Source organism: Fistularia commersonii, chromosome 1, assembly GCF_037954325.1.
Source record: "Fistularia commersonii isolate RoL2024-O1a breed Wild chromosome 1, RoL_Fcom_v1.0, whole genome shotgun sequence".
Lineage (NCBI taxonomy): Eukaryota > Metazoa > Chordata > Actinopteri > Syngnathiformes > Fistulariidae > Fistularia > Fistularia commersonii.
The window spans coordinates 20,765,717-20,793,360 of NC_141284.1; the positions used below are offsets into that span (position 1 = coordinate 20,765,717).

Genomic DNA, 27,644 nt, shown 5'->3' on the forward strand with positions numbered 1-27,644 from the left:
TGAATCATGAAAATGAAGCATTTAATCAACAGTCTGATTTCATCTGAGTAGGACTGGGCAAAATAATAATATATAGACTTTCAGCTACATACATATATATATTGTCTACTGATCATGATTAAGCAAATATATTAATATATACACAAGATCTTAAGAAAACTCGAATATACAAACGGCTCCAGATTATCAGCTCGGAATTCCATCGAACCTGGAAAGGAATGATGCAAATCTCAGCAGAGATCTTTTTTTTTTTTGTTTGTTTTATTTGTATTTTAACATTACGTCATTCATTTAGCCTGGCCCTCTGTGTCACTTTTTTTAAAATTCACTTTTTCACACGAGTTTCGGAGCAATCTCAAATCATATGAGATAGAACCCATCTTGTATGAAAACATGGAAGAACATGACCTGGAGCTCCTAGTGCTCCTGTCTCAGGCGGCGCTGCCTGCAGACTCGGATGACGTGAGGAGGCTCCCAGGGGCCTGTGCAGGAGCTCCCTGCGGAGCATCCACGTCTTGGGATGCAAAGGGAGACCTCTATCACTCTAGAGTTCCTTGTGGTTTCTGTCTGGAACAGGCTTTTGGTCCATCTTCTAGACATTCCTACGTTTCATGAAGATGATGTTTTTCCTACCTGGAACACTGGCTTCAGAAGGACATCATCAGCACGAGTGATGATGTGTTTACGAACTGTCTGCATCAGGAAGGAGTCCATCAGAGGGACGGTACGTGTTAGATGTTCTGAAGATCACACTGAGATGGTTTGGACAAGGACAGAGGAGAGATGGAGAAGAAGGATGCTGAGGGTGGAGCTGCCAGCAGGAGGACTAGAGGAAGACCAGAGAGGTGGAGAGAGGACAGGAAGATAGACGGAGGCAGGTGATTGGCTGTGGATTAGATGGGGGCGTGTGATTGGCTGTGGCCCCTGAGGGGACCAGCAGGCAGGAAAAGAAGAAGCGCTCTATCATAAAGCTGTATCTTTCTCTTTTTAATACAGTTTTTCTGCTTTTTTTTTTTTCTCCAACTAATGATGTCTCAATGTCTCAAAGTTTCCCATTTTATCTAACGTCCATTCATTGCATTGTTTTTTTTTTTTGTAATAAACTTTGCAATCATATCTGTTGGGTTATTATAAAGATAATTGTGATTATTATTCTTGTCATCTTGGTACAACTGGGTTATTGACTGGACGTGAATGTTAGTAAAAGAGGAGAAAATCAGATGTAATGGAATTATTATTAAAAAGTAAAATAAACCAGGGGAGTCAGACGCCTATTCGTCGAAGCAGAACCACTTCTTAAAGCAGCAGGATTAAACCAAACCAAACTAAATTAAACTAAACCAAAGCAGGCGTTTGTTGATAAATTAACAGAAATCCAGTGATCCGGTGACATCCGGAAGAAAATCCCTCCTTATTTAGCCGGGAGATATTGAGGAAGATTCCATGCTGTGACAAAACCACCGTGTCTCTGCAGTCTCTCCTGCCCGGCCCTCTCTGAAGGTCCAGCTCTGCACAAAGTCTCATACGATTTCCAGGACGTCACAGGGCACGTAGCCTCTCTTCTTCCCACAGGCCACCCGGATGAAACCGCCGTGTTCGCCCTCGCCGCTCACACAGATCTGTGGGGAGGGGACATCGTTAAACATGGAAAAGGCCAGCTGAGAAGATCGTCTTCACGACACACTGGAGCCCTCGGGCGTTCGTGTGACAGGAAGAGGAGAGGCGGAGGGACATCTTGTGTCATCTCTGCAGGGGGCTGCTCGCTTTAACCCTCCTCCGAGGCCTGCTGTACCCCAGGGAACGTTGTGGGAAAAGAAGGGATATCCATACGCGTCCGGCCGTTGTGCCGAAATGCTTATTCAATGCTGAGTCATGACAGAGCTGACCGGACGACTGACCGGACCAGGCCAGAGCCGAGACGCCGGCGTGACCATTGAACTGTGGAGGAGAGAGGGGACGTGGGAGCTGCCGGAGGGTTATCGGATGGATGCGGAGACCCAGGTAATGTGAACGCGACATGCTCCGCTGGCTCGAGCACCACTGTAATTTAATTTTAACATGTGATAAAGGTCACTGTGTTGCCAAATGGTAACGGAGGTTTCGCTGGGTCTATGGACCTTAATACTATGTCACAGGTTTGCCTCTACTCACACACACACACACACGCACAAACAAGCATATATGAGAGGCTCAGAAGAATGCAGCAGTATATCATCCAAGAATTGCTTGGTTGCATGTCTCAGTGAATCCGAGAATCAGATCAGAGTTTGTTTGCCTCTGTATGATTAGGGAACGAGAGGTCGAATGATTGCATGTCTGTATGTGTGAATGAGTGAGTGAATAGCTGAATGTCTCTGTATGACGCGTAAATGAGCGGGTAAATGGTCGTGTGTCTCTATATGAGGCCCTGTGATCGACCGGTCCAGGGCAAACCCTGCTTCTTACCCGGTGACAGCTGGGATAGGCTCAAGACCTGACTGCAGGATGTAAGATAGCTAGATAAAGATAATGAATGAACGAATTGCTCGAGGTTGTCAACAAAGTTTGTTTACTCAAATTCATATAGGTTGTTTTTCCCACTGGGCCTTAAACAGGCGTTACCTCGCCTTCCTCCTGCTGAAGAGGATGTTGCAGCAAAAGTATTCAAATCATTCTTTTCAGCTGCCCTTCTGCGTTCTAAGGAGAGCGTGCAGCTTCTCTGAAACACAGGAGCTCACACTCTGGTGAGCTGAATGAAAAGACCAAGATGTAACGCAGTCGGAACAAGGGTTTCTCTCACACACACACACTTTGACAACCAAGTCGGTACCTGCCCCTCCTTCAGTGTGATCTGGCCTTGTTCTTTACAGCCGATGAACGTCCTGTTACACCTGAATACTTGGTCTCCGGCCCGCAGCTGGTGAGCGAAGGCTGCCGGGAAGAAACCGATCCTGTCCTCGATTACCCCCTGAAAAAAATAAAATACATCAGTCAAAATTGAAAATAGCCGACACATTAAAACGCGGCACCGTGTGTAAGAGGATTGGGAAACCCGGGCTTTCAGGGGAGATTAGCTAACAGCATTGGAATAACAATGGGGCTTCACAGGTGTAGTAAATATAAAAGTACTTCTTTATTGCAATGGATAGATAGATAGATAGATAGATAGATAGATAGATAGATAGATAGATAGATAGATAGATAGATAGATAGATAGATAGATAGATAGATAGATAGATAGATAGAACCATATATTTGTGATTGTGTGTGTAAGTATACACAATATGAGATAAATATAATGTATGAACACATGCACACACACACAGACACATAGAATGGGATGGATAAGTTACTCAAAAAAAAGTTTTTCTGAAATTTCTTAAAATTAAAGAAATTGAAATACTGTATACACGTGAAGTAAAATCAAGCATACATGACATTACTGGTAATCTTTAATTATGTTGGCATGGAGTGCAGGATCTATGTATATATTTATTTATACACATTATATATACATATATTATATCTTTTGTAGCGAGTCACAAATGTTGGAGTTTATGTTGATGTTTGTTTTCTGTGTGATTTTGGGGTTGATGGGAATGATTTGGGTGTGGTTTGGGATTCAATGAATTTTTTTTTTTTTTTTTACCTGGAATTGAGCAGGAACAGTTATTTATATTGCAGGCTCATGTGGCGAGCAACAGCTATTGTTCATTGCTCATTAAACAGACATTTTACCAACCTGGGTGTTTTCCCAACTAAAACGCTACAATATTGTATGCATTTATAGTTAGCCGTTTATTCAGATAATAAATTCCCTAAATTCATATATTTATGTAGAAACATGGTGGTCTCCAGCCGAAAAGAGCAGATATTTATTTGTATTTAGCTATAGAAAACAACTACAACATGACACATGAATGCTAAATAACATGCCTCAACCACTGTTTCCAGTTTTTCTTATTCACACATAAATATTGAATAAATATTAGCATGTTAACGTAATCAATGTATTTTCCCCCATCTGTATATTTTTAATATCTATCTCAATTCTATCCAAAATATGGGCTTTCAAGCTTGTTGGTGACAGCGTGTCAGGGCCTACCTTCCACCAGTCGTCATTGGAGGCGTCAGCCAGGAGGATTCGGTCTCCCGCTCTGAAAACATCACATAAAAGAAAAGCAAAAATCAGGCATCCACATGCGATAGTAATTTATCTACTGCAGCGTCTCTCCAGGCGGTAGCCATTATTATTTCTTTTATAAATATTAAGGTTATCAATGTATCATTTCCGCTATTAGCATGTAACTCTCAGTGCTACTGGTATTGGTGTGGAGTCTCCATGTTTTCCATGTGGGGTTCCTCTGGGTTCTCTGGGTTCCTCCCACAGTCCAAACACATGCAGGAGATTCATCAGAGACCTTATGTTACCCAGACATGAATGACAGGGTGAATGGTCGTGTTTCTACATGTTGTGTGAATGGTTTTCATACGTAGCCCATGATCCACCAGCCCAGGGGGACCCCTAGCTCTTGCCCAATGACACTGGGATGGGCTCCATCCCCTGCGACCCCGACAGCTATAAAAGCCCTATAAATGTACGATAGCGATGATTATTTGGATGTCACATCATTCCTTTTGCTCTATGTACAAATGTTATTCCAGTAAGTGTAAGACTCAATGCATCACACAGCATCATGTTCCGTAATTACTAGCATGTGTACATTCCTTTTGGCAAACAGTTGTCCAATAAAAATCAAAGCTCCAAAATGTTGCTTTATGTAATTTTCTCTACTCCCTGTCTTGTGGTTCAGTTACAACACGTTCTGTCTGGCAACGATGCTCATGACTCAGAGGCCAGTGTCTGTCTAGGTGAGAAGGCCGGCACCCGGAGCTCTCTGCTGCTGAAGACAACAAAGAAGATACATGCTTGTCCAATTAGAAGAACAGGAAATGAGCCATGTGAGAATTTCTCCCCAAAACAGGCCCGTAAAACTCGATTATTCATATCGAAGTGAAGCACGAGTGTGAGAAAAGGCTCCATTAGAGCACGAAAAAAGCGAGGCAACAACGGGCTCTGTGAACCTGCTTTTAAAGACGAAGAATATTCGTCATTGGTGCAATCTGGACGGGTGAGAGGTAATCCAAAGGCAGGCGGAGGGAACTGATCAGAAAGGGGATTTTCTCACAATAAAAATGGAGGCTTTTAGGGAAAGATTCGGGCTTCTTATAGTCTTAGGAGTGATTGGATGGCGGCTCCGCAGGAAGAAGACTCTGCTGGCGGCTTCGACAAGACAGAAAAACGTAGCTCGGCAAGTTTCTGCTGAGGAGGAGTCTGGCGAACCACTGAGAAGAAATTGCGGAATTTCAAATGAAGACTGATGGCCTGAGATTTTCTCAATCAAGGACAGAGGACAGCAATCCATTGTGTGTGTGTGTGTGTGTGTGTGTGTGTGTGTGTGTGTGTGGGTCTTAAAATCCCCTGACATTTCCATAACTGCCCGGAACAAATGGGAACTCCAGCTCAATGGCCGCCTGTGATGAATCCCCGCCCGTGAGGAGGGGAATGTTCCAGAGTCTCCTTTTCGGGGATCGGACCCCCCGCTCAGAGCTAACCGCTAACTTGAGGTTAATTTATGCAAAAACCTTAAATCCACATACAGATGGAGCGACCAGTCTGTCCTCTGATTTCCAGCGTAACTATGCACGTTTCAAGCGTGGTCAAGTGCAGCAAAGTTTAAGCATTTTGGACCAACTCGTAAATAACGACTTCTTCAGAGCTGGAGTGTTGTGCTGAAATATGTTAAATAGGATGTGATTCTTCGCAATATATATCAAAATCACTGAACAGAGGAGAAGAGGAGGACAACATGGCGTCAGAGAAGAAGTCTCCGTCCACATGGCGGCATGTACTTAAAGGAACGTACATTATCAGCGGCTGCACGCGGGCGTCGTGTTTGTTATTATCTAAGACGAAATGCAGAAATTGGAAGAGAACCCCGAGCTCTGCACTGCCCTCTACTGGAAGCAATCGTCCACAACCAAGTAAGGCACGCAGGATGAAGACGTGACGTTTGACCACATTTGAAACAGACGTCATATGAGCGTGAATAAGCCTTTGACTGATGAATGAGTGAGTGAATGAATGTCCTAGAGCAAAGTCACCGAGCCCCCAGGTGCTCCCGGTGGTCTGGTGATGCACGTGCACTGCAGCGCTGCCGCCGGCGGTTTGCGAGTACCAATGGGTGAACTTGATCCAGCGTAAAGTGCTTTGAATCCCTGAGGTGTTGAAAATACTCTATATGCACTTCATACGCGGAATACATTTAAAAGCTGCTGCTCCTCAGAATTTGAAATGGGGTTAAAAAAAAAGAAAACAGCGTGTGCCTCAGCCGAGCTACAAGATCCAGAGGTAACTCATCACACGGTGTGGAAAAACAATGCTGTCACCACGATTTGGCTGAGCGAGCCGGAATAAGTTACTCTTTCGCAGGGTCCCATTTTTTTCTCTTTGTTTTTTTTTTTGTTTTATTAAATGTTGTACAGCTGTGATCAGCTTCTCCACAGGGACAACTGTGTCATTTGGCGGCAAACACGAGAACACGTCACATTGGGAAAAACACCACAGGCACAGTTTGAACTCAAGTTTGGAGATTCAGTAAAATGTCAAAATGAATGCAATAATAACTTTGACATATCTGAGCTTTGGATAGCTCAGTATTATAAAGTAATGAACGGCGAGTGGGCCAATACATATTTTTGTGCAATAGTACAAGTAATTTCCATCAATGGGGTTTCCAGTAAGGTGGTGTTGTTTTAACAGACTGTCGGCGGAGCTGTTCGGGCGAAGCGCCGACCACTTGGCACCAAATAACTGCATTCCTTTGTTTCTCGGATCTGTTTTCACAGTTTGCTTTTGTCGCTGAGCTTTGCTGCGCTCATAGTTCTGGATGTGATCCTGGTAGGAATTTCTGCGACTGTTTTCATTCATTCATTCATTCATTCTCTGTACGACTTGGAGCTGCGGAGGTCCTGCAGCCTATCACAGCTGTCACTGGGCGAGAGGCGGGGCTCATCCGGGACATGCAACCATTCACACATCCGGGCAATTTAAGGTCTCCGATGAACCTCCTGCATGTAATTGCGGCGAATCATCTTCCTACAAACTAACCACTCCTCTGCATTCTCTCCTTTCACACCAACGAACTTGTTTTCCTCTTACCCATCCATCCATAAACCTCCTCTCTGGTCTTCCTTTAAGCTTCCTGCAACCTCAGTTGGTTCTACCCAGACCTTCACCATCCCTCCTCTGTCCGTGTCCAAACCATCTCAGTTTGACTTTATCTCCAGAACATCTACCATGTGCTGTCCCTCTGATGGACCCCTTCCTGATCCTCTCCATCCTCCTCACTCCCATAGAAGAACCTCCACATCTACATCTCTGATAAACATGACCCCAATATTGAGAACACCGTCCATACGACGTCTTCAGCCACTGGCGGCAGAAACAATCCCAATATGGATAAATACATCAATTTATTATTATGAATTCATATTATTGAATATTCTGCACATGGAATAAGCCAGAGTCAAAGACAGAACTGTATTTGTTATTCAGCCTGTGTTCCACAATAAGATTTATCAGCAAATTGTGGAAACTAATAACGGAAGTGTAGTGTTTTCTAAAAGCCGCAGCCCTGTTTTTTTTAATCTCAATGAGCATTGGGTGAAAAGCATCACCTGCAAAAAGGACAAGATTTCTTATTGACCGTGAACATCAGTCGGAGGAATTACATGATGTTCACGTTAAAAATTGGTAGAGGAGCAAATGAGTCAGAGCTGTTGGCGAAGCCCGTCATTTTCCTATGACGACGCAACGATAGATAAATAAATGCCACAAATAAATGGCGACGTTTGCACACTCACCTCATCTCCAGATCGTGGCTTTCTTGGGGGGTGAAACTGTACAAGGCCACGTAGGTGTTGAGCTTGAACAAGTCCCTCTGCAGCTGCTTCTGCTCCAGCTGGACCACAAACATCAACATGCAGGAAGAGTGAAAGTCATCAGCCGGGCTAAAATAAGCAGTCGTATTCACGGCTACAATATTATGCATTACATTGTCACTTGCTTTGTGTTAGTGTGAGCCCGTGTTTACGGCGCAGCGAAGAGCTGCTGAAGTTCCCCAGCGATCTGTTCCATTTAATGTGCCGTCAGTGAGAGCGGGAGAAAAAAAAATACTCCCTCGGCCGGGTTTCCACGATGTCATGGCTGATACCTCCAGTCTAAAACTTCTATGTCATGGAAAACTTATCCTGAATTACAATACAAGCAGCGGCGATCCATTGGAGCCACTGCCATCTCTCACCCAGAGAGGCTCAGGATGCAACGGCATGAGCCGTTCAAGCGGTCTAGATTAGCTTCACCTGAAAGTTACTTGCTGGAAAAGGAATGCAGGAGTGCACATTTCCTATTTTTCTATGTGAAAAAAAAAAACAAAAAACAAAAATTGCAGCAAGAAGGTCACAGAAAGACACCACTGTTTCTAGCGTGAGGTATGAAATAGAGGAGGTCAAGTTGACGGCCTGAGCTTGTAGCCGTTTCTCCGCTTAATAGGGTTTGATTTATTGTTACACATCCAAGACTTTGTTTTCTGACTTCCAAGTTGTCTCGGCCTCCCTCATTAATGTGGTTACTGATCATCGCCTGCAGCCAGTTTTACTTTTCCATTCGCCTCCAGCGCACAGAGGCGCAGGTGGTACCGCTGGTGTGCAGACACCGGCGGCCAACGCTTATCCGGTAACACTGCCCTGACCGCAAGAAGCGGTCGCAGATGACTTAAAGAGCCGCAGGCGAACACAGAACACCACGTAAACGGACAAAGAGCTATTAACACTTCAAAGAGAGACGCAGACGAGCAGAAATCCCCCGCTCAAGCCAGACTACTTTACCGTCTCCACCGTCTTGATATCTGAGGATGTTAACACTAAACCTGAAAAGTGCGAGCAGATGGCGATTCGGTGTGTGTTCCCACTTGAGTGTGTGAAGGAGCGGTTATCAAGCGGCGGCTCCATCTGTCCGTCCGCTCGCCCCGGCTAATCGAGCTGTCGGCTGACAGAAAAACGTCCTGCCGTTTCTCGGCCCGGCCCGACAGCGCCATGCATCACATCTCCTGCCCGCAATTCACTCTTAGATTGCACTGTGTGTGTGTGTGTGTGTGTGTGCCTGTGTGTGTGTGTGCATGCACAAGTATCTCTAGTACTTTTTCCACTGTTGACAACAGAGATAAACAAGTTCCGCTAAAAAAGTAAACAAAATAGATGGCTCCATGTCCAAAATATGTAGAAAGAACATTGATACCGACTACTCTTCTCCCAGCAGTCCCTCTGTGCAAGTTTTAAAAAGAAAAAAGCGAGGGCAAAAAAGAAAAGTCTGGAAATCCGCTTATGCAATATTCATTATTACTCTGCAGGGGAGGAGACGCCCAGGGTTTCAACCTCTTTCTTTCTCCAGGACGGATTTTGTGCCATCGGCACTGAGGCTGCACTTTTCGTCAGTGCGATCATAGCGGCGCGGATTCCTGCGTCTGCAGACCCAAAGCTTTAAGGTCAAGGCCTGTCCGGATCAGCACAGCGCCAGTGTTTGTGTCAGCCGGGGTTTGATTTGTTACAGCAGGAAAAGAAGTTTCCCCCTTAAAGTCCTGGGAAATTCAGCAGCGAGGAGGCCGAGGACGACGCCAGAGCGCTGGCTGGACCCGGACCGAGCGCTGGCTCACGTAGAGCCATGTAGGGTTCAGCTGCTGGCCAAAATGACTGTGCACTAATAATACATGCATGTGGACGATGACAGCTGTTAGTCGGTCGCTGCTTCGCTCAAACGTATAAGACTGTCAGTACCATCAGTTTCGCCATCAGGGTAAAGGAGTCGCTGTGTATGTCAATATAATCCACGTGCATTTCTTCACTGGATTCACAAAATCCGACAAGTGGGAGGAAACAAAGTCCAGCAAATCCTCCCTGAACTCTTTAAGACATTGGGGACATTTGGCCCACTCTCTTGCACTGCCTCATTTCAACAGAACTAATCAACATAATATGTTAAAAAAAAAAAAAAACTTTGATTGCGAATTGATTATGATTACACTTCAACTACTTCAATGAGTTCATAGGTAATTTCTAATCCTGTACGTGACTAGCAAAAGGAAAGAAATTAGGTTTAAATATATAAACATGCTGGTAAAAGTAAATATTGGGCACAAAAACCATGTGTTTCTTGTTTTTCTTGTAATCTTATGAAGGATATGACATTTATTACATTATTTAGCACCAGATTTAGTATGCATGCATATATCCTATCAGACTATGTCTGTATGTACACATCTATATCATACAGTAGTTCATAGATGTGTATCTTCTGTAAAAGAAATAAAATAAAATAAATCCCGCCACCCAACACAATTGTCCCAAACCGATGCCATCCAGCACCAGCATTTTAAGTATATTAAAAAAACAAGAAAGAAAATAATAATAACCTTAGTTTGAGCAGAGACCAAATTAATGTTTTGCTCCGTCTTTATTGGGTCCTGTTTCTTTGTATGTCTCATTCGAGCGGCGAAAGTGGACGACGACCATCTGACAGAATACTTTTGCTGGGAGAATCCGAACCGGTCCAGGATTTTTAGGTCACATTATCCCTGTCTAATAAAACCCCATCATCATTTCCGAGACACATATGAAGGAATTCAATTACCAGGGAATCATCTGGTTTTCTCTCTGGTTGATAATAGTGTTCCACTCCATTCTCGAGAACTGTGAAAACTGAAACGACAAGTATATGAAGACATCAATAAAGAAAACGGTCTCAGTGAACTCAGAAGCGAAAAGGAAAAACTCTCATGAAGCCAATCTTTCCCGTAGGGGGACAGTAGTTGGTCCTATAATGTGGCTAGTAAATGAAAGGTGGCCCCAAAACAAAATGAAAGGACCAGAATTGTCCAACAGATTTCAAGAGCGTTTTCTTTCACGACATATAAAAAAAATGTTTTCACTGTCGGCCCAAACTCTCTTCTACAGATGATTTACAGCATGTATTAAAATGTCAGATGAAACTAGCAGCAGCTATCCGTCCACTCTGCTGTCGGATCAGCTTGTTTTCTGATGAAGTACAGAAAGAAGGTGTCGAAACATGTCTTCATCAGCAAGATAATCCACAGCAGGATAACAGGAAACGAGCCAAACCGTAACAATGACCTCAACGCAGCGAATACCACTACTTGTGGGTCATTCCAGGAGAATTTGTGTTGCAACGCTAACACTTTCTCTTGTGGGAATAGCGATTTTTTTTTTCCCCCCTGCGTCACGACATGGCTGGGATTCCGAGAGCGTCCATGGATACTCACCGTCATCGCTGTGTTTTCTTGACAGCTCCTGCCTGCTGCTGTGAGCCACCACCTCCTCTGGAACCTTATCCAAGTCACTGGTCTGCAACAGATAGGTCGATAGATTAATAGATATATGCGTGCATACACACATAAATGTCCAAACCTACATGGACATATGCACATACATAAATGCAAATGTACATATTCACATGCATTCATACGTAACAGCATACATACCTACGTTCTTACATGCAAACACATGCCTACCAACATACACACACAAATACCTTCCTAAATGCATACATGTATACACACATGCATGCTTACAAACATAAACAACCACCTGCAGAGGAGGAGGAATCTATTATGTGGCGAATGTGTTTTTTCTGAGTCTTCATTTGGAAACTATTACCATAACCCTGACTGATCTCTCATTGTCTGCGCACCCCTTCCCTGACACACACACACACACACACACGTGCACACGCATTCCCTAACAGCTGCTAAGGACAGGGCGGCTTGCACTTAGAATCCCTCAGATGTCCTCATCCGAAGCCACATGTCCAAACCGCACATGCAGTTTCGCTTACATTAAAAAGTGATAAGCTCAGACCTACAAACTTCGTTGTCCATTAAACGCAGGATACTGGAAAGTGTTAGTCTGCAATCAGCGCCATCCATCTCCAGAGCTGTAACATGAGTGCGTGCACTGACATCTCCCTTCATGAATGTTTGGACCCGACTGCCTTTATTGGTAGTGTTTATGGCTCTGCAGTGGCAGTATCTATTTAGACCATCAGTTACGGCTTGTCAGGGGCAGTGGGACACAAAATAAATATCTGAACTCAACCACGATCCCCCACCGGTCTCTGTGCGACGTAGTACGTTAAAGCTTAACAAAGGTGATGGAACGTTTATACACAATTAATCTGACCTCGGCGAAAATGAGAGCAACCGGAACATGACCAAGAAGCCCGCACCGGCTGCAGTTTAAGGCCTTGTGTGGAAGTGAGCCGGCCGCAGAAAAAATAGCATTCTCAGTTTACCATGCTAACATTAGCAGAAGATGCAAAGGCCCATAGCATGCAGCTCCAGCAGACAGACACACTGCGTTGTAGCAAATAGAAATGCACGTATTGAATGAAACTCCATGAAAATCTGACAAGTAATTTTTTCTAAGAATCCAGAAGATTTTTTATTATCATCTATTTTGTAAGAATGCGGCGATTCTGGTGTGACTCCAAGACAGACAGCACTACAGACAATAACTGACGATTACCCGAGACGACACAACATCACAAACAGTATGGGAGATGGCTCGCTGAGATTTACTAAAAACAGTCCAGTAGTTGTTCCCTATCGTAGCTTATTGTCGCACATGTGAAACAAATGTTGACAATGCAAATAAACATAAGTAAACACAAAAAAAAAAAAAAAAAATCGGTATTGGGGGAGCGTAACAAAGTCACAAGGGGCGCCATGATAGTACCAAAGGAGAGGTGAATTTTATTTTAAAAAACAGCAATACCAGAGAGATAATAAATAGATAGATACACACACTGGACTCACCTCCATCTTCTCCACCTTTTTATTTCATTCTCCTTTTACTCTTTTATCACATCTTTTTTTATTGGCTTTTCATTCCAATGAAACGTTTTTGCAATTTGGCACTATTTAACTGACGTGACGTAGTGAAGGAATTTATTAGCAGTCAGCTGAAAGTCACTGGAGGGTAATCTTTGTTTCAGCTGGTTCACTGGAAGCACTGGGTGAGTCTTGTAAGATTTATAAAAAAACATAAACAACCACCGCATGATTTATGCATGATTTAAATGGTCACCACTTACATGTATATATATATATATATGTGATATATTTCATCACATTGTGTTTTCAAGGCACTATACACTGGATCACATTCACTCATGCTGCCATGCAAGCAGCTTGGGTTTCAGTGCTTTGCGCGAGGAAACTTCGGCACGTAGACATGAGGAGCTGGGAATCGAACCACCAGCCTTCCGATCGGAAGGACCCCCGCTCCAGCAACTTTTTAAAAAAAAAAAAAAAAAGCATTTTTAACCATAATTATAATTTGGGGATTTTGGTTCGTTGCGAGGGACGGAGAGGGTCTAGCAGACATTCAGTACTGGAAGAATATGACGCATCTCCCTGGAGAGAAATTCCCTTTTCTTTACATATTTTCTAAATGCAGCAGCTTTGTTTCTAATTCAGTCTAAAAAAATTCCGCTTTCAATTCCTTGATGTTTCTTGCTGCCTCTTAAGGATTCTGGCCTCAATGTGAGACACCTAATGGGCTCACCAGGCCCCCGCATAACCTGCCTTACTGCTTCTGGCTTGCTTGAAAAGAGATGTTCTCCATTTTTGTTTTCATAATCTCATGTTATTTCTTGAAATTTCCCTTCTCTAAACAGACATGCCTATTTATTATACATTTTACGCTGTAACAATCTTAGATATACTGACAAATGCTGTACAACTGAAGCTATTCCTGAAAATACGTCTCATGGCCAACATGTATCACATTTTATAGGAACTTATTTTATAGTTTGAGAGGCCAAGGCTGTGACAAATGCAGTACACAATAAAATATTCTTACCGAGTTTCCCTGAGGAGACTCGGAGCCACTGGCCCTCTTGGCCTTTTGTGCCAGCGATGTCCCAAATCTCAGGGCCTCGTACACAGGGTCCACCTTATTACCGCAGGCTCCGGAGGAGAAGAGGGAACAGGAGAGTGAATGGAAGCTGATCACAAACACCTTTCCTGCTTTTCAACAGTAAAAGCAAGATAGGCTTACAGGGCAGGAACACAGGAACACAATGAACTATTTCGGTGGAATTACGGGAGCTCACCAATGGGCATGACCTCTTTGATGCAGCCGTACTGCTCCTGGATCAGTAACGGGGAACTGTAGTACCTCCGGAAGCCTTTGGGCTGCGGACAAAGAAGCAGGGGAGGGAGGAGAGGACAAACATTACCGTCAACACAGAAACCCGGCACCGAATTATACACTTATTTCTCGTCTGGTTTTCAAGGCATATTTGACCCTGAGTGAATGTCGACATCTTCGACCGAAGATGAGAATCTGATGTTTCGCCCAGAGATAGAAAGATCACATGACCGGGCGGCGTGTCACATGATTCACTTTCGAGTGTTTTTGGTTTTAGACTTTTCACCGCCATTGCTCGTAAAAGAAAGTGTTACAGTTGTTGCTGTAAAATCAATGTATATTGATAATATACAACATGCTGCTATCATCCAGTTTTATGTGGCTACCATCTACTTTTATCTGCTTTTTATTCTGCTGTGTACATACGTTGTCTATTTAGAATTCCTGTCCGGCCTAGAGTCCCTGCAAAATGTCGTAAAGCTTGAATAACGATAATATAAAGTTGAGATATTCATAGATTTTGAACATTATTTAGGGGTTTGCTCCATGCTTTATTTTCCCAATAATCATCAGACATGTTGCAAAGTTTCACTACTTGATCCTCACAGAGAACATCTGAAGAAGAACTCTCACCATCAGACTGTTCGCTCATTACCTAAACCACTTATCCTGCACAACAATTCACCCTCTCATTCACACCTCTGGACGATTTAGGGTCTCCGATGAACCTCCCGCACGCGTTTGGACTGTGAGACTAACCCGGAGGAACCCCACGCAGACACAGGGGAGAGAACATGGGGGCGCCACACGGAAAGGCTTCCCTGTGGGAATCCAACCAGGGACCTTCTTGCTGTGAAGCGGACTATTGGAAGATGCTGTCGGGGTGTGAATGGATGATTTCAGCCTTCCCCTTATGCCAGCTTCCAGAATGTGACGGTGCAGAATTGCAAAGAGTGAACTCGAATTTACTGCCTCCATTTCTCTGTCACGTCCGTCTCCGCACACCCTGCTGGACCTCTGGAGATTTATCTTCCACGCGTCCATCACCCAGCAGCGACCCAGCCCAAACAATTACCCTATCCGTTGTAAATCACTCCCCACAAAAAGGACAGCCTTCCTGTTAATGTGATTATCATGTTTCTTTTTGTTTGTAATCTGTGGAATAACCCGCCTACCCGCTGCGGTTACAGAGAGGAAATCCTAGACTGGACGCGTCGGAGCTCTGCGCCTGATTGTAGGATTGTCTTCCTTTTGCTCGTTAATAATTCATCCGTTCACGTCGCAGGTGTCGCCACCTGCTACGCTAATCAATCCCGATGAATTCTTCATTTGAAAGGTTGAAACCGGCCGAGGGCAGCAGCACCTGAGATCCTCAGGCCTCGACGTCAACACGGTGCGAGGGGTCCTTCACACTTTTAAACGCAGAATATCAGGCGTTGCTAATTTCATGCACGTTTCCACCCACTCCTCAGTACCGTCTCTCTCCGCTTGGATTTCAGCGTGTAACTGATGATGACATCAACCTATAAATACCATTATTTATCAGAGATGCGAGCCCAATAACCGGTTGCCTATTGTGGGTCGAAGTTAAGGCACGTGATAAATTAAGTGTTGTGTATTAATCTTTGCAATCTGAGCAATTGTTGTTTATGTTGACAACCGGTGCGATAAGAATCTAATTCTCTAGAAGAAAACAATTGCCTATTTGAGCTTCAGCGTAGTCTAGCGTCCCTAAATGGAGATGAAATGAAAGCAGCGGCAGGCCTGCGGGTCTAACAATGACATATTTCACAGTTGCATTTCTTAGAGCAGTTATTCCCGCTTTTAAAAAACTCACTATAAAAATAGTGGCACGCTGGTTTCGTGATTTATTGTGATACAGAACATGAGGTAGCTTTGCTCGGAGCTCTGCAGCCAAGAGAAACACGCAGGCCTGCAGAATTTAGAGCCGTATTCCACGGGGGGAGCAGGGAGGAGGGGACTTCACTTTTTATGCTTCACCTCTCGACCTCAGTTTCCACTCCTGAGAGCTGGTCATATTGTCAGGCCTGAAACCTCAGATGTCACAACAGGAAGGACTGCTTGTGCTTGTACAGTTTGCATTGTTCAGACGCCATCCCATAACCTCAGTCGTTACTAACGCCCCGCCATTCTGCAGGATTCCGTATAGCTTTAGCCGAGTCCTGCCGAGGGAAGATGTCGCCGCGTATTGTGAGGGTCAGTTGCGGACACACGTCAGCGTCTTAAAGCTTCCCACCGGGTCCCTCGCTGGCGCTTTGGAGACCAGCTGTGACTCCAGCCGATGAAGATGACCCGTCCTCTCGGCCGAAATGCTCTGACTACGCCATCGCGGAGAGAAGATGATGTTTAAATGAAAGAATTCCTTATAAAAATTAAAAAAAAAAAAAAAACGGACAAACCGGACAAATTAAATTGCATATCAACCAGTAAATGAGTGCGGAGGTCAGTGCAATCAGCGGTGCGTGTTTGTGGAAGGGGAGGAAAACACGAGCTTGGAGTGCGGTGTTGCCTTCAGGTGCTCCTGGTCAAGCTAACGAGCCACCTGCGAGACGAAGGCATTAAACACAGCCAGCACGGGACGGCAGAACGGCACAGACACTAGACGTTAATTATCACCCGTCAGGAAACGAGCACAGCTCAGACACACGATACTGGCGATGATGTCAACACCGACAACCCCGGCTCCACTTCTAAGCGAGAACGTAGGATACAGAGTCTTGAAGAATAAACTGAAACAGCAACAGTTTATCGGGCACGCCGAGGACGGAAGGAGACAACCAGGCAATCTGTAAACCCCAAACTGGAATTTTGATCCCTTGCGTCCCGTCATCCCGTTCCCTTCATTTTCCAGTGGTTTTATAAATACTGACTTAATCACAACCAGTTATCTAGGCCACTGTGGATCGGATAGAAAGGACTCGCCAGTCGCTGCATGGCTCGAAGGACCTGATCATTGTGATTTAATTAAATGGACTTAGTAAAAAGAAGATTTTTGCCGTGCATCACGATGCAGCATGGAATCCATTTAAAACATCGATGGGTTGTTTGTCACTTTCTTGCCACATGTACGCAAACGCCGCAAACGTTTTAAACGTATACTGGAGCCCTTCAGGACTCCAAGGTCCAAACTGTCCTGCAGCAGCTTGAAGGTGAAACATGGAGCTGTTCTGATGTCATTTGCCACCTCATGGCCATTACAAAATCTGCCGTCTTCAAACCAAAACATCACAAAGCAGGCATTTGAACACATGTAACCGACGGCCGAATCATCTGGACAGATGACCGCAAATGAGACCGACGCACGTGTCGTATAAGCGTTGCATGCCAGCGCTCCGTCCGCGGCTCTAGATGTGCCCCCCGGCCACCGGCATCGATCCCTTTCCGCTGACAGCAGAAGCTGACAGACGCACGGAGGAGGTCAGCATCGGGCGGCGTGCCACATGACAGTCAGCACAGGCCGACGCGGGGATGATATAATGACGATGAGGAGGATGACGAGGGTGGACGGCAGTCACAGATGTACAGGCGCGCTCACACTTATGAGTGTGATATTTGAATAAGCGCATTCTGGAAAGGAGGCGGTCGGACAGCCGATTCCCCGGTGTCTGTTCACCAGTGCAGCTGTAATTCTTCTAAAGCAGACAGAGATTTCAAACATCCTTTTTTCTATTTTTCTGCCAGTTTTTACATTTCTGGAATATGATAACATATATGACAAATGTTTGCACGCTCTTACCAGTTTGCCCATACAGCGCTGTTGACCTACTCCGTTCTCACATTTGTGATGGAGGCTCATCTTGCAGGCTTTGCAGCGCAGGCCATGCTTCGCGGTGTTTCCAGCCAAGAACACCACGTGCTTGGCAGTCGTACCTGACAAACACACACACACACACACACACACACACACACGGGGTGAACTCATAGAAATCTGCCGTGTCGAGAGTTGGATTTAAAAGTGATCTCCCAAGGCAAAGAGTAAATAAAATAAAAAGGCAGAGGAAATGGAAAAGGTTACTCAGAATCCTGTCTTGATCATTTATTCATCCTCTCCCCGCACATGTTTTTCTCCTTTGAGTGTCTAAAGTGTTGTGAGCATTTAGTGGGCACCATGTGTGAAATGACAGGCGGGATGTTTCAATCCTGCGGTGCACAACACACACACACACACACACACACACACACACACACACACACACACACACACACACACACACACACACACACACACACACACACACACACACACACACACACACACACACACACACACACACACAGATACAAAAATTCATTATCTTGGTGCCTCTTAGTGCTGCATATTAGAAATTATTCTCAGGCTTTCATTCAATATCATGTGTCCGATGACCACAAATAATTTCTTCTTCAAAGCTGTCAAGGACGGTTCTGTGTGGTGTCTCCATGTTCTCCCCGGTCTACATGAGGTTTCCTCCAGGTCCAAAAACATGCAGGAGGTTCGCTGGAACCCTCAAACCCCTGTGAGTCCCTCACTTCAGTAGAGGAGGACGACATGGATTGAATATGTCTTTGTTCCTTTGCATCCTGGAAGGTGGTCTGCAAATAAATTCTTTATTTTATTCTTAAATATTCCAAACACCAAGTGTTTTGTTTTGGTGGTCCAGCATGGACAGAGTCTCCTGACACCCCATCATGTGAGGTTGACGCGTGAATCGAAAGGGGTTCTGGGTGGAAGAGCTTCCAGCCACCAGAGAAGTTCATCTCATCAGCTCAACTTCTTTGATTCTCAAGGTGACCTGACAAAACACGACGCCCCTTCCGCCCTGGAGAGTTTTCACACCATCCAAAGCATGACTGGTGAATAATGGATTAGGGACTGGCCTCCACACTACTGGTGACATCAGCGCATGTCTGGGTTGACGGCCGGTGGAGATCCTGTTCCGTCACGGGCATTTCGGAGACTGTTTCACGATTCTCGGGTCTAATGTAACTTGTTTTCGGTCACGAGTTTTAAGTCGCGGATGCTAGAGGACGACTCTTCCCTGACTGACCACCGACTGCAGACACTGGATTTGGGCCTGCACTGGAGCAGCTTCCATACTAGCAGCGAAGGGCTTCGGGAAATTCACAGCAGCATGGAGACAGGAGTCACTCGGCACAGAGAGGCTGTCGGAGGGTTCGGGCGTGGAGGTCTCGCGTACGGGAACAAGGACGCCGAATAACCCACAGCTCCAAAGTCCGAGCACGTACATGCAGCTGGTCTCACTGAGAGGAGGGGGCGTGGTCACCAAATTCCAGCGCTGTCATTGGTTGTATTCTGGAAGCTCCAGCTCTTCAATGATTAATTGACAAATGTGTGGCCTGATCTGGCCCCACTGTGTGTGTGTGTGTGTGTGTGTGTGTGTGTCAAAATATGGATATGCACAGTAATGTGCAAACGGCATAGAGCGCAAACGGGATGTAAGATTATAAATCCAGAAATAAAACACCCGTGGCTAACGAGGGGAAGGGATTATTCTGTGAGGCTCGTAATTGGCAGAGTGAACAAAGTAATCGATCGATTCATCAAACTATTAGACAGATTCATTGCTCATCTCGTCAAATTATCTTAATTTACTGCGACGAATTTTGTTTTCCAGTTCGTAGTGTGTAAGAATCATGCACTTAAATCTCATCCACTTGGCCAAGGAAAGAGGGAAAATCTGCGCTCGCCGTTCGTGCGCTGTAATGTGACCCGGTGCTGCCGTCTGCAGCGGAGCGGCGCCGAGGGGAACGGGAGGCACGGCGACGGGCGGAAAACTGGAGCTGCATTTCCCATTTCCAGCGTACGTGTGTGTGTGTGTGAGTGTGTGTGTGTGACGTCAAGACGGAAACCAGAAGAAATGTGATCTTGATCCTCAACAGTCAGATTCATGACCACAACAACACCAGGAGGAGGAGGCAACGAACCAACCTGGACCCGTTTTTAGGTCACTCCTAATCAGGTCAAGTCCTGCATTTCTGTGTTTCATTATCATCCAGGTCAGCCAAATTCCCTCCGGTGTGTTTAACACTGATTTTACCTTCCCCTCTCTGGCTGCAAAAACACCAGTGGCGGGCTGGCGGGTTTCAGCTGATTCATCCGTCACGGGGAACGAGGACAAACCCTTGACACCGAGGACCGGGGAAACCATCACACCCATGCAGGTGGATACCAGGAACCGACAACTGACAGCGCGAATCACTCCGGAGGCGGCGCTCATCCTCCCACTTATTTCTCACTTGCCATCTCTGCGTCTCACCCTGTCGACCCTCCGGCTGCCACACCTGCACATCGACACGTTAATCCGCCGGTCTGAGTTTACGCCCACTGGTTTCCCGCACAAATTATCATCTGGACAGCGACTCCAATGCCATGTCTCCTTGTTGAGCTCAGCCAAAACACCAGCTGCGGCAGCCGCCTCGGGGAACTAACTAGTTTCTTCCATGGCCACTCCATTTGTTCACCGCCGAAACATCTGGAACGCCAAAGTGGGATTTGAGTCTGCTGGGGTTCTTAAAATGAACTTCGATGAGTAGATTGCAGCCAAAAACGAGTTTATTTGTGATTCATCTAGATATTTTTTTTCTAGTAACGTCATTTACCGAGGGCAACGGAGGGAAATGCATCCAACATGGAAAAAAACCTCCTGACCCGGTGAGGTGAGAGCCGCCTGAATCGGTCCTCCAGTTGTTAAAACTCACAAACCTGCTCAGACGCAGTGTGAGGTCGGCTTCACTTTCTCGCCAGTCACGTGTGTTTAAATAATCCCCCGGGAGGAGAAAACCTTTCAAATGAAGTAAACAAGACGAAGCATTTCCTAAACTGACTGTGCAGCCGACTCACTCTCCAGTGACATCTTATAAACAGCGTCTTGGAGCTCGTATCGGCATATGGAAGGGGAGCTAATAGGGATATCAATGTGAGCGCAGGATTATTAAAGCACATTGCGAAGCTGCTAAACTGAGTCCCGCACAGATGGCGTCCACAGACACGTTTCTGCAGGAATATAAAAACACTCGAGGGCTTCTCACTGACCCAACCTTGACCGACAAAAACTACCAGGTTTATTTCAGGGATTTGACAGCACAGATTAGTGTGTTGATCAAGTGAGATTACTCCTCTGCCGCCGGCGAGTATTAGTTTGACTCGTTAATCCACAGAATTTAGATTCCGGCGCAACTCAGGCGGGCAGGCAGGGCCATTCAGCGAATTCAATGAGAAAAGTGAACATGTGCTGCTTTATTTCCTTTGGATCATCATCGAAACTCGGTCTCCACTACTTTGCTAATTACGACAAAATGACGTAATCATTCATTCATTGATTCAATTATCTCGAACATTTATCCTGCTCTCGGGGTCATCGGCCGAGAGGTGGGTCCCCCCTGGATCCGGCCGACGGCCGATCACAGGGCCGCGTTGAATGACATACAACCATCTCCAATGAACCGCGGGCATGTTTTTGGACTGTGGGAGGAACCCGGAGAACCCTAAGGAACCCCATGCAGACACGAGAGACCCCACAGGGAAGGGCCCCCTGTGGGAATCCAACCAGGGACCTTCTCGCTGTGAGGCAGAAACCCTCACAAATACACCAAGTGCCACCCGCAAACCGACATAAAACAGAAGGAAGGCCAAATGATTATTTAATGACTTCCATGTCATCTCCACAACTCGTCATTGTTTGCTCCAGCTCAACGTAAATGCCTTTCTACGTTATATTATTGAGCATCCTACTCACTTCTCATTGCTGGCACTTTCCTGCTGATTTTTAGGAAACGTCTTCATCTGATCTGCTGTGCGGTCAGATGTTTACAGCACCAAATCAGCTCATTAACCACTAAAATATCACACACACACACACACACACACACACACACACCCCTCTGGTGCTGACCAGGCTGTGCTCTCATTACAGCCATACAAATGAAGAATAAGGCATTATTTTATATCATATGTGTGCCACTAGCCAACAGACCATCTGACATCATTACCAGGAGGCCACCAGAGGGGCATCCCAAGCCTCAGACACGTAACATAATAATAAAAATAGTAATAGTAACAATAATAAAAGAAGACCTGCATTGACATTTGCTGACAGCGCTGCTGTAACAATGCACTTTAGCTCCACGTATCTCATAAGAAAGTAGACCACATGCATCATGAAGCTGAGAAATCAGTCGGGGTATCAAGTCAATTAAGTGTGAGGAAGCACCTTCACGATCTATTAGGCGCCACTCCGGCACGTGACGGAGGAGGGCGGGGGATGCTTGCGTGCGCTGTCTTTTCTTAATGTGTGAAATTTGTGCTGAGACTATATTCAGTGTTTCGGTGAAATTATGGAAGGGGCTCATGGGTGAATAAAAGCAAAGTAAAAGCACAAATCAGTTCAAAAGAATATACAAAACACACATTTTAAATGAAAATAGATATAAAGATATAAAATATACATATATAAATGAAATTAAATATTATGTTAAGTATTAAATAGAATAGGTTTTTTATTGGTTGTGCTTGCTTCTTTTGTGTACAAAATAAGTAAATGTTGTTTTGAAACTGTACAAAAATGTGAATAGTAAATTTGTGACATGGAGTTTGCATGTAAAGTATAGGTATGTATGTTAGTAGAATAAAATGTAAATGTGAATATTTGTGAATTGTCAATTGTGAGTTTTGTAAATGATTGAACATGTTTGAAATTAAAAAATAAAAAATAAAAAATAAAAAAAATATATATATATATGTCCTAGATCACGTGTGAGACTGGAATAATGTAAAATGTAAAGGTTATAATACTTTATACTTTATTTTACTTAAAAGACTGGTCCGTTCTGGATCAAAAGGATTTAGCTAGAAGAGGGAGAAAACCGTATCTATTCATGTTTCATTTACAAAGAGAAGGGAAGAGAAGTTGTAGGAAAAGAGAATCCACTAAATGCACAATAATGGAGAGCAGGAATGCGGCGTGTTGAAAATCTTGCATCATTACGCACCTGTTTGTGCGCACATCTTTGTGCGCACATATTTACTACAAGCAGTCTTAATTTTGGAAAAAAAAAAAAGAACATTTCAGAGGTTTTCCTGTCTTGACAGAACTCCATCTGTGAACTTATTCCTTATTTAACAGCAATGGCGAAGACAGTGAGGGGAGCTCATACCTACGATCATGTGATTGCAGACGTCGCAGAACGTGGGCTTCTTGAAGATGTGCTCCATGAAGCAATGTCCCGCTGAGTCCACCTGCATCGGGTTGCGCGACTGGGGGCGCGACGTGGGGGGGGGAGCGCAGGGGATGGCCGGGGGGACCGGAGGGATGGGGAGGCTGGTGGTGTGCGGAGGAGCCATCCCGATGTTGCAGAGGTGGCCCGTGCTGCTGCTCACATCGGACAGCAGCTCCGTCTTGTTGTCACCGCTGCTTCGGAAGAAGTTGTCTGCGCTCTTGCTGCGGATGCTCTTGGTTTTGAAGGACAGGGAGCGCTTGAGTCTCTGCAGCTAGATGAGGAGAAGCGATATTGAGCGATATTTCCATAACTTGTGGTTTAGTCTGAATGGTCTGAAGTCCAAGCAGTCGATGAGGGTGGATGTATGCACATGCAGTATGTGTGCACAAACACATATACAAACTGTAAATATACACACCTAGATGTAAATACATTCAAAACAGAGAGCAAAATGATGAGAGAGGAGAGAATTCTCGTCTCAAAACCTCAAAACTTTTGAATTTTGGGTTTTTTACACTCACACTTCACATACTGATTCACATTTCACAGACGAGGACGCACAGATACGACAGGCGCAACAGGTGTAGGACTGCCTCAGAAAATTTGAATATTTTGATAGAGTTTTTTTATCTTCTGTAATGCAATTACAAAACCAAAAATGTCATACATTCTGGATTCATTACAAATCAACTGAAATATTGCAAGCCTTTTATTAATTTAATATTGCTGATTATGGCTTACATCTTAAGAAAATTCAAAACTCCTATCTCAAAATATTAGAATATCATGAAAAAGTGATTTTTGTTTTTTTTAATTGCATCACAGAAGATACAGAACTTTATCACAATATTCTAATTTTCTGAGACAGTCCTGTATGTGTCGATATTTTGGGATCTGATGTACTCTGTTTGCGGGTTTGACATTTTTCCATTTTCCACCCTTTACAAGAACATAAAGTTGTCTTCCTCCAGGTAAAAGCGTCCCTGGTGCCCCAGGCTCATCTGTTTGTTTGCAAAGGATTCAAAACCAGAGAAGCACCTTGGTTCTTTAAATGTTCTCGTTCACCGCCACCTTACTAGGTCTCCGTGCTCCTCATCCTCTGATAATCCACGTTTAAGGCTTTCCGCTGCACGGCGCCATGTGATGCAAAGCGACCAACGCTGGGAGAGAAATATTCAGGGCTGCTGGACGCTAATGTATGACCGTTGCATTGAATCCAGGCTATTTCACACATGCCGTTCCGGGACCGCTGCCTCTATCAGTCTCTAAAGAAACAAGGGATTCCTGAGCTCCCACACTGTCAGCAGCTGCAGGTGGGTAAAACCTGCAAATATGAAACTGAGAGCACGGTTAAACCGCAAAGAGTAGAGATAAAGACACGGCTGAGGGATGGTATTTTCACCGGCATGCCAGTGCAAAGTGTTCGCCGCGCTTATTGCTGCATTGGCCTGATGGCGATCAATGGCCTCTGTGGGTCTGTCTGGAAACAATCAATTTGGATACCCTTTGCTACCATTAACGCACACTCTGTAACGCACACTCTGTAACACACGGCGCTCGAAATCCATGTCGCCTTGCATAGGATTTGATGCAAATTTATTTCTATATTTTAGCGGATAACACTTGGGTTTGAATGGATATTGTATGAAAAGCGGAAAAATCATCAAGCGCTTAATCGAGCCGGTGGTCGGAATTCAACACCTTCGACGTGCAACGGTTACAGCATGGCAAAGAAAAGCCAGGGTTTGGTTTATTTGGTGGCATTAAAGTGAGGATCCATGATTGTTCCTTTGTGTCTGCAGACACGAAACTGAAACACCATTAAGAGTTTGTGTCAAGTTTGATATCATTATAGTTGAGCGATCCACTGACGACACAGTGGGTTTTATTCTGGTTTGCTTCCAGCGGACCATCGCCAGATGACTACTACACCTGCAGGAATGGCTTCGGGAGGGGAAAGACACTCGGAAAACCACGTTGAATTCTCAAACCCTTGATTCAAACACATACTATGACCAACTTATAGGTATAATGAAGCCGCAGGCAGAGAAGCACCTGCTCTGACAGAGGGTCGGGGCATGCAGGACATAAAGTGGAGAATGTCAAATGGCCTGCTCGGATGCATGAACGTACACGGCTTCATAGGACGAGCGACTGGAAGCTGAGCCTTGCAAAAAGAAAGGGAGGGAAAGCCAATTCCTCTCAGGATTCGCGTGCTCCGTAAAGAGGAGCAGGAGTTCGGCAATGCTGTCTTGACACAGAGCAGCATCTAGAAACTTGGGAAGAATGTCCTTTTACTACACATGCAAGCTGCCGCCACAGCTGGGACGGCGTGGGATCGGCGGGGGCGCCGAGGAGAGAGCCTCACCTTGCGCTTGTGCTGTTCAGGCCTCAGAGTCTTCTCAGAGTGGGGATACAAACACAAAAACGTCTCAGTTTGGGAACGTTCGGTCCACCCGAGGACCGCCCATCACTACACACCACCATTCTGTCTTTTCACAGGTATTTGATTAAACACTTACACACACACACACATCCAAAAACAACTGTTTTATCCCCCTGACTGCTCTCAGTGAGTCCTGTCCGTCCTGTGTGTCGAGGACAGGAGGGAAGCCATCTACCACCATCATGGCCGGTCCAATACTTCAGTGCTAATTCTAGTGTTTGTGTGTGTGTGTGTGGGGGGGGGGGGGGGGGGGGGGGGGGGGCATGTGACCCACATGGATGGCTGAACGCCCTAGGCACCCGGATGGTCCACTCCGAACCCAGAGAAGGACGCACACACTCCTACCCCTCCAGGAGAACTGAACTGGTTCATCCCATCATGAGTGATCTCACTGGGAATGGTTCAGTATGTTCAATAAATTCAAAGAGTCTAAAACAAACACGACCACGGTGTTTATTTATTTGTTAATACTGCCAGCAGCGTGACTTTGGCGGGCAGGGGGGAGAAGAAGTCACAGGAGGATCAACAAGCACAAACTGGACACCGACTCTGCAGATCCACCATCTCAGCCCAGCCCCCTGCGAGAAATGATCTACTTCTTCCTTACCAAATATTTAAAAAGTCCACGATGGAGTTGTTTGTTTGTTTGAATCTGTTCCCTGTCCTCATCCGTGGAAGATTCTGTGACAGGAAGTGTGTGATCTCTACGGAGTTGACGAGAACATCGCAAGCCCACCTTGGTCTCCTGCTGGCCGGCGGCCGCCGTCGGGGACTTGGGGGCCTCGTTCTGGTCCCGGTCGTCCTCCTGACCCCGACTGTTGTCCTGGATCATGTTGGCCGGTGGGATCATCCTCCAACACCTCCGCGGAAAAAGCAAAAAAAAAAAAAAAAAAAAAAAAAAAAACTGTTTCTCTCTGCAGCGTGTTCGCTCCCCGGGTTGTTTACATTGTCTCCATTCCTCGACTGGGGAGGAGAGGGGGGTCACCCGGACCTGCCCCTGCGGATCAGAGTCCGGGAGGATCCGGACCCGCTGCAGCTCGCCGCCTCCCTCTCGGAGAGAGCCGTGCGTAATGTGGAGCCGCGCGTCCGCGCCGTGCGCTGCGCACGGAGGGCTGGGCGGAGGAGGAGGAGGAGGAGGAGAGGAGGAAGAAGAAGAGCTATGAGACCGCCACTTCCCTGCCAACGTCCTCCTCCGAAGACGAAAATAACCGAATCCACAGTGGGAACCGCGACGGTTTCCGAGGGGGGGCGTGTTTAACTCCCCCCCCTTCCAAAGCCCTGCCCCGTCCACGCGGGTCTACGGATGGGGTGGAGGGGTCAAACAATGACTTATATTCAATATTCAGAAGTATATTTTTTGCATTAACAGGGCGAATTGGTGAGGTCACTGTTATTTGAAAACCGGAAGTGTTCGTTGGAGGATCTGCTTGAGCCACGGATTAATTTGAAATCTGGAAATGTGTGTGAAGGCTGGACAGGTCCAGGATCACGTCCTTGTTGGCTTTGTGAACCCCCCCCCCCCCTCCCCCCATGAATCCGGACCGGTTTGCCTGTCAGTGCCAACATCTGACCTTCTCTTGCATCTTCTGTCCTCTTTCCATCCATCCATAATTTTCCTCCCTGTTCTTCGTCTAGACCTCCAGCCTTCTACCCAGATCTTCACCAACCCTCCTCTGTCCACATCCAAACTATCTCA

The 27,644-nt window shown here is 45.5% G+C and overlaps 1 protein-coding gene across 3 annotated transcripts; it reads right to left on the reverse strand.

Annotated features, from left to right (window-relative positions):
• Positions 1-4: 4 nt before the first annotated feature.
• On the reverse strand, positions 5-27,104 carry stac (SH3 and cysteine rich domain). 3 transcript variants are annotated; one of them, XM_086154065.1, is made up of 12 exons: positions 26,685-27,104; positions 25,871-25,903; positions 23,440-23,773; positions 18,023-18,156; positions 14,228-14,309; positions 13,975-14,081; positions 11,376-11,457; positions 10,727-10,794; positions 7,906-8,003; positions 4,085-4,136; positions 2,810-2,947; positions 5-1,619 (listed from the first exon to the last, which is right to left on the reverse strand). In XM_086154065.1, the coding sequence occupies exons 1-12, from the start codon at positions 26,796-26,798 to the stop codon at positions 1,521-1,523; spliced, it is 1,341 nt and encodes a 446-aa protein (XP_086010191.1). In that variant the 5' UTR covers positions 26,799-27,104; the 3' UTR covers positions 5-1,520. The 3 variants fall into 3 exon arrangements, with proteins under 3 accessions (XP_086010191.1, XP_086010182.1, XP_086010175.1); XM_086154056.1 differs by lacking the exon at positions 25,871-25,903 and having other exon boundaries at positions 23,440-23,767; positions 26,685-27,102; XM_086154049.1 differs by lacking the exon at positions 25,871-25,903 and having other exon boundaries at positions 26,685-27,100.
• Positions 27,105-27,644: the final 540 nt, after the last annotated feature.

Coding starts and splice junctions, on each gene's coding strand:
- stac (XM_086154065.1), bottom strand. CDS start 26,798: ATGATCCCACCGGCCAACATGATCCAGGACAACAGTCGGGGTCAGGAG. Junction 14,082..14,227: donor CAAAGAGGTCATGCCCATTG/GTGAGCTCCCGT, acceptor TCTCCTCCGGAG/CCTGCGGTAATAAGGTGGAC. Junction 11,458..13,974: donor AGTCTCCTCAGGGAAACTCG/GTAAGAATATTT, acceptor TATCTGTTGCAG/ACCAGTGACTTGGATAAGGT.